At 51.1% G+C, this 7,588-nt stretch overlaps 2 protein-coding genes across 2 annotated transcripts; one reads left to right on the forward strand and one right to left on the reverse strand.

The window, feature by feature from the left end:
* Positions 1 to 754: 754 nt before the first annotated feature.
* LOC134170460 (feather keratin Cos1-2-like) lies at positions 755 to 1,216 on the reverse strand. The gene has a single exon (XM_062631820.1). It carries the CDS (start codon positions 1,197 to 1,199, stop codon positions 879 to 881), a length of 321 nt encoding a protein of 106 aa, XP_062487804.1. The 5' UTR covers positions 1,200 to 1,216; the 3' UTR covers positions 755 to 878.
* Positions 1,217 to 4,396: 3,180 nt separating this feature from the next.
* Positions 4,397 to 4,899, forward strand: LOC134170461 (feather beta keratin-like). The gene has a single exon (XM_062631821.1). It carries the CDS (start codon positions 4,416 to 4,418, stop codon positions 4,734 to 4,736), a length of 321 nt encoding a protein of 106 aa, XP_062487805.1. The 5' UTR covers positions 4,397 to 4,415; the 3' UTR covers positions 4,737 to 4,899.
* Positions 4,900 to 7,588: the final 2,689 nt, after the last annotated feature.

Genomic DNA, 7,588 nt, shown 5'->3' on the forward strand with positions numbered 1-7,588 from the left:
TCCTGCTATTCTCTGGGAGCATTTTCTACCTGAGCCTTTGCTCCCCACCCAGTAAAGCAACATCCACTTCTCAAGTCCCTGTTGGGTTGTTGCCCTCCCAAGGCCTTCCACAGCCCAGGCTCCTCAACCAAGCTTTGGAGTTGCCACACACCCCTTCTGCAGCATTTGCGCCAAGCCCAAGAGGCCATTTTTGGGCAAAGGCTCAACAAAGCTAGGCCTGATGGCCAGGGACTCTGGAGGAGTCATGGATGCCTCTCTCACCTGCAAGTGACAGTGCCTGAAGAGGGCCCACTGCAGAGTGTCCAACCCTCCCTTCTTTTGGGGAGAGTGAAGGCTCTCCATGTGCTCCCCCCCACACCAACTAATAACCTTGAAGAAACACCCACAGTTCCTACTGTGGGTGTCTGGAGTGTCAACAGAGGGAAGGACCATGCAGTGGCAGGTAACAGTCATTCTGTTAACAACTATAGCACAACCATCCCCGAAAACTCCCTCCCAGAGCCAGCCCTGAGAACATCTATCTCACTGGGCATCTTGGGAGATGGTCTGTAGGGCAAAGGATGACAGAGAGGCCTGGGATGCAGCAGATATTTAATGAGGCAAAAATGGGAGACAAGGACACAGTGAGTGGAGATCCTGGTGCAGGGAGCATCAGGGGCAGAGAGGAGTCTGCCCCCCACGGCTGTGGGGAGAAAGAGTGGCAGAGGGAAAAAGCAGCATGGGCCATGCTGTGTGAGAGCACAAGGCTGGCCCCGTCCTTGTGCAAGTGGTGCTGGGGTTGCTCAGCTGCTCTGGAAGCAACAACCCAAGGCCCTGTCCCCAGTGCGGTGCCATCTTCTGGGTCCCTGGGCCCTTCCCCAGGGCCATCGCCAGCAGCTTTAGCAGGGGAAAGACCTCCTGCCGCAGTAGCGGCCGCCCAAGCCGGAGAGGCCCAAGCCGGAGAGGCCAAAGCCCCCGGAGTTGATGGGCACTCCCTCGGAGCTGAGGATGCTGCCAACGGCAGCGGAGGTGGAGGAGCCCACAACAGTGTTCTGTGGGAAGGAGGTGAGGATGGGGCCAGGCAGGGTCACCACCACGGGGGAGGGCTGGATGGCAACAATGGAGTCCTGGCACTGCCTGACACAGGGCTCATTGCAGCTGTTGGCCAGTGGGGTTGGGCCACAGGGCTGGCAGGGCACGCACGGGCTGTAGCAGGACATGTCTGGATGCGAGAGCTTCACCTGGGAAATAGAGCAGGGGGAAAAAGAGCAGGGACATGGGTCAGGAGCAGTCTCTCACACCACCACAAGGAATTCAAGGCAAGCCAATTTTGAGACAAGAGCTGGAGGTTTTGTAGGTACACCCATGGACTTCAACTTCCCCTCAGCCCAAAAGTGCCCCATCAAGAGTGGCCGAGCCCAGAGGGGTGCCACCTAGCCCATAGCTCAGAATGCACATCAGCCAAGACCCAGACTTCTCTGTGCTAGACCTTCTTCCTCCGTCTTTCTTCTATGGCAATGACCTCCAAGTCCTGCTGTGGCATGATGGAGCAGGCATTTGCTGATGTGTATGTTGGTCTGAGGCCTCAGCCTGTGGAAGGATGAGAAGCAGAAAGGGCTCTAGACTCACCTGGGTCCCAAGGAGAGGAGAGCAAGAGAAGTGGATGAGAGAACAAGGCTTTGGGGTTACTTTTATACTGCTCTTGCACCGCCCTGGCCCTGAGGCTGCCTCTGCGCAGGCAGTAATTTTCCAACAGACTCATCTTTAATGGAAAGTATTCTTCCTAATCACACAGCTTGTAATTTGGTTTCCTTCTTTGACTCCTCTTTATTTCCTCATTTCTGGCATGCCCTTTGTGCCAGAGATGCTCCTACCAAATGCTGGAATGAGAGGGTCAAGCACTTCCAGGGCAGGAATGCAGCAGTGTTGGGGACAGCACTCAAGTGCTGAAGATGTCCCATGCAGCCAGGGGACCCCAGCTTGGGGTTCCTTGGTGGGCTCTCTTGTAACTCTTTTTTCAGGAAGGGTGACAGGTACTCCAAGTGTTGCAGTCCCCAGTTGTCTACACATAGGTTCCCGTGCAGAAGGACTTGCTCTGTCGTTCTCTATCCCTCTACCCCAGCTCACTCTGACAGTCAGTTCAGACTGACAGCTCACTCCTCAGGCTGGTGGGCCATGCTTCTGGTTTCAGCCCTCTTTCTCCTTATGTTGCTTAGTTTGAGGAGAAATTTTTCCCCTTTCTTGGCCTTCTCTCCTCTAGGTGTGCAAGCCAGCCTGCACATCTAGGTGGCTGTAGCACCCAGAAGTCACAGAATTCCCACTTCCGTAACTTGGGTACTGGCTAAAATGTCTTGGAAATAGAATCAGCAGAGTGAGAACCTGCCTCTTTGATCCTCTCCGCATCCCAGAGCCAATGCTTCTTAGCTGTGTCAAGGTGTGTGCAGAAATGTCACTAGTGGTATTGAGGGGCCATGGAGGATGGGATAGGATAAGAGAGGATGCAGTTGCAGGCAGAGAATTTGTCTCTGCTTTTGCACACTCCATTGCTATTAGGAAGAACCACTGTACAGTGATTAGAGAGGTCGAAAAGCCTGGCTGCAAGAGAGGAAGCAAGTTAAGAGAGGAACAGCCCAAAGTGAAATGCAAAGTTTCTTGCAGAAGCAGTTTTCAATAGAGAGAACATTTCCCCTCTTCTGCAGTGCCTTTTCTTTCACTGACAACAGTCTCTGAGGGAGTTCTCATCCTGACACTCCTCATAGGGGTAGCAGCAGTGTTTGGAGAGTGTGGTGATGAATCAGACAATCCTTCCCTTCCAGGCAGTTCCTGGCAGAATAGGACTTCAGTGTGGGACACAGAAGCTCTGTGTGATTGAAGACCAAATGAGTTGTCAGCTGTTTGCCTCTCCCTTTGCAGCCTGGACCAACTGTCCTTCCTCTAAAGCATAGGGACACCAGGTCATCTGTCCTTATGTTTGGTAGTGATTCAATGTCTCTGCCCAACGCAGTGTCAGGTCAATTAGCTGCAGCGGTGGCCATGGCTTTGACTTGAACATGAGGAGCCTGTGTCCCTTCTCAAACACTGTTAATACTGCAAAAGAAACAGGTTCACTCAGGAGTGGCTTTCATGAAGTGTGGAGGATTTTCTGGCTTTTTTCCCTGTACAGAAAGCTAACCCTGTTGCTTTGAACTCCTTAACACTGAGAGGAGGAGATGTATCCTGACCTGGAGAAGTGCTAAGACACTTTGAATGTTGGTACACTTATTTAAATTGTGTTTCCAAGTTGGTGTGAAACTGTCCTTGTGAGGCTCTGAGATCTGCAGTAGCAGAGTGAGAGTTTTGAAGGAGTATGAAAAGGAATGCTCAGGAGGCAGGGTCTCAGTACTAGCACCCAGGCCAGATCTCCACCAGGTCCATGCCATTGCTCTTCAGCTGCCACTTGCCTCCTTTTGGCCTGTGGAACCTATTGCTCTGTGGTGTGCATGTACAGAAGAACAAAGAGTGCCCCCGGCATGACCAGGACATCTCCTCATGAAGAAGACACATACACAGGGAGACACAGGCATGTGCTCATGCACACCTCTGTGCTTGTGCACACTTAAAAATGCATATATACACAGGTTTTAGGGAAAACCAATTCTTTTGATACAAAAATGAATACAGAAAAATGAGAAGACATACAAGCGTGCATACGTATAAGTGAAGTTACACAGATGTTGTTTGTACATAGACTGCACAGAGAAATAACCCTAATATGCTGAAGGCATTGATTGGAGACACCAAGAAATTGGACAGAGAGTGGAAATGGCAAAACAGATGGCAGATTTGTCATCAAAGCAAGATCATCAGGAGGAGGAGGTTCAAAACGAGCAGTGGAGCCCACTCACCAGTGATCATTGAGAAATGCCAGACCCCTTATTTTGAACAGGGTGATGAACAACTCCACTGTGTCTATATCCAGAAAATGGGTCAGGTCTTCAGCCCATAATGATGCATTCCTGACCTGAAAATCTTTGGGTTTCTCATCTCAGAACTTGAAAGAACTCTCAAAGGCAAATGGCCATGGAATAAATCACAGTATGAAAGAACTGAACTCTGGACAGCAAAAGATCCTGGGCTTGGATGATCCTTGACTTGAATGTCTTCAATTAGAGACTGCTGGAAAATTACTGCCTGTATAGAGCATGACTACATGCCTGGGGCAAAGCTGGAGCACTATAAAAGCCAGTGCAAATACCCAGTTGGACATCCACTTCTCTCACCTCTCTATCCTAAAGGATCAGGTGAGTCTGAAGCTCTTTATCTTCCTTTCTTTCCTCCTATGAACACCATTAATGCTCCAAACCAGCATCATGCCTGGGATCCCTCACAGTGGTGTGAGAGACTGCTTCTAACCCGTGTCATTGCCCTGTCTCCAGGTGAAGCTCTCGCATCCAGACATGTCCTGCTACAGCCCGTGTGTGCCCTGCCAGCCCTGCGGCCCGACCCCGCTGGCCAACAGCTGCAATGAGCCCTGTGTCAGGCAGTGCCAGGACTCCAATGTCGTCATCCAGCCCTCCCCCGTGGTGGTGACCCTGCCCGGCCCCATCCTCAGCTCCTTCCCGCAGAACACCGCCGTGGGCTCCTCCACCTCTGCTGCCGTTGGCAGCATCCTCAGCTCCGAGGGAGTGCCCATCAACTCCGGGGGCTTTGGCCTCTCCGGCTTGGGCCTCTCCGGCTTTGGCGGCCGCTACTGCGGCAGGAGGTGCCTCCCATGCTAAAGCTGCTGGCAATGGCCCTGGGGAAGGGCCCAGGGACCCAGAAGATGGCACCGCACTGGGGATGCCGACTCCTTTCTGCCTTCGGTGCTCCCTGCACCAGGATCTCCACTCACAGTGTCCTTGTTTCCCTGTTTTGACTCATTAAAGTTCTGCTGCATCCCAACCTGTGAATTTGTGTCATCCTTTTTCATGCAGATGCCAAGATCCCAAGAAAAGCATTTCCTGTGCAGTTTTGACCTTGCTTGATTTCATGGCAAATACACCTTGCAGAAGAATCAGAATTATTCTTTGGCCTTTCTCAATCACTTCTTTTGTTTTGCCCCACGTGATGGGGTAACCAAACTGCAACTACACTGAGAGGAGGGAGAGGCATTGTCTTCAGAATTTCAGACAGGAAGATGCTCTCTTCACCACAGGTGTATCCAAATCCAGGCAATACATTGCTGCCAAGCTGTTAGAATACAGCACTGTTTCATTCTGCTGCAAACTCAGGCGTGTTGTATCCCAACCGGAAGGAAGTGCAGCAGGAGGGCCAGGAGTCCTCCTTGGATGGATAAGGAGCTCCTGAGGAAAATTCAATTGAAAAAAGAGGCTTATAATAAGTGGAAGCAAGGACAGGTGGCATGGGAATAGTACAGGGATGTTGTCTGAGAAGCTAGGGACCAGGTTAGGAAAGCTAAGGCTCAGTTAGAATTAAACTTAGCTAGAGGTATTATAGATAACAGGAAGGGATTCTACAGGTACATAGCAAATAAAAAACAGACTAGGGAGAATGTAGGCCCCCTCAGGAAGCTCTCAGGAGAACTGGCTGCACGGGATTTGGAGAAGGCTGAGGTTCTGAATGACTTCTTTGCCTCCGTCTTCACTGGCAAAGGCTCTGACCAAACCATCCAAGTCTTGGAAGGCAGATGCAGGGACTGTGAGAATGAAGACCTTGTGCCCACTGTAGGAGAGGAGCTGGTTCGAGACCATCTTAAAAATCTGAACGTGCACAAGTCCATGGGTCCTGGTGAGATCCATCCGCGGGTCCTGAAGGAGCTGGCAAATGAAGTTGCGAAACTGCTGGCCATCATATTTGAGAAATCATGGCAGTCAGGTGAAGTTCCTGATGACTGGAAAAAGGGAAATTCCCATTTTCAAGAAAGGGAAAATGTATGACCCAGGGAATTACAGACCAGTCAGTCTCACCTCTGTGCCTGGCAACATCTTGGAGCAGATTCTCCTGGAAGGCATGCTAAGGCACATGAAAAACAACAAGGTGCTTGGTGACAGCCAGCATGGCTTCACTAAGGGGAAATCCTGCCTGACCAATTTGGTGGCCTTCTATGATGGGGCTACAGAACTGATGGACAGGGGTAGAGCAGTTGATGTCATCTACCTGGACCCGTGCAAAGCGTTCGACACTGTCGCACACAACATCCTTGTCTCTAAATTGGAGTGACATCAATTTGATGGATGGACCACTAGGTGGATAAAGAACTGGCTGGATGGCCGCACACAAAGAGTTGTGGTCAATGGCTCAGTGTCCGGCTGGAGATCAGTAACGAGTGGTGTCCCTCGGGGATCAGTGTTGGGACCGGTCTTGTTTAACATCATTGTCGCTGACATGAACAGTGGGATTGAGTGCGCCCTCAGCAATTTTGCCAATGACACCAAGCTGTGTGGTTCGGTTGATACGCTGGAGGGAAGGAATGCCATCCAGAGGGACCTCGACACACTTGTGAGGTGGACTGATGCCAACCTCATGGAGTTTAACCATGCCAAGTGCAAGGTCCTACACCTGGGTGGGAGCAATCCCAGGCACAGTTGCAGGTTGGGCAGAGAAGAGATTCAGAGCAGCCCTGCAGAGAAGAACTTGGGGGTGTTGGTTGATGAGAAAATGAACATGAGCCAGCAGTGTGCGCTTGCAGCCCAGAAAGCCAACCATATCCTGGGCTGCATCAAAAGGAGCGTGACCAGCAGGTCAAAGGAGGTGATCCTGCCCGTCTACTCTGCTCTTGTGAGACCTCACCTGGAGCATTGTGTGCAGTTCTGGTGTCCTCAACATAAAAAGGGCATGGAACTGTTGGAACAAGTCCAGAGAAGGGCCACGAGGATGATCAGGGGACTGGAGCACCTCCTGTATGAAGACAGGCTGAGGAAGTTGGGGCTGTTCAGCCTGGAGAAGAGAAGGCTGCGTGGAGACCTCATAGCAGCCTTCCATTATCTGAAGGGGGCCTATAGGGATGCTGGAGAGGGACTCTTCATTAGAGACTGTAGTGACAGGACAAAGGGTAATGGGTTAAAACTTAAACAGGGGAAGTTTAGGTTGGATATAAGGAGCAAATTCTTTCCTGTTAGGGTGGTGAGGCACTGGAATGGGTTGCCCAGGGAGGTTGTGAATGCTCCATCCCTGGCAGTGTTCAAGGCCAGGGTGGACACGGCCTTGGGTGATATGATTTAGCATAAGGTGTCCCTGCCCATGGCAGAGGGGTTGTAACTAGATGATCCTAAGGTCCTTTCCAACCCTAAGGATTCTATAATTCTATGATTCTGGACAAGACCTCCTTGTCATCAGGTGACTTCCATCACAACTAATCCTCTCAGGTACTTTATACCTCTCTAAGCCTTGGTTCACCTTCCTTGCTCAACCACAAGATCTTGAACAGATATCTTGCCCTCACACTTGACAGCACACACCTCCAGGCACTGCAATTCACAGCTTCTTTTCCAAGTCCACTGTCAATTCCTGGGTGATCAGCTGTTGAGGGATCCCAGCTGTTTGGCTTCCTTACCTACCAGTTCCTGACTGTTGGCCCCACTCCCCAGACATCAGAGTTGCCATGCAGTAACCTGCTCACCAGGCTGGTGGC

This window comes from Pezoporus occidentalis, unplaced genomic scaffold (genome assembly GCF_034315485.1).
Source record: "Pezoporus occidentalis ecotype Australia unplaced genomic scaffold, CSIRO_AGI_Poc_V1 ctg375, whole genome shotgun sequence".
Classification (NCBI taxonomy): Eukaryota; Metazoa; Chordata; class Aves; order Psittaciformes; family Psittacidae; genus Pezoporus; species Pezoporus occidentalis.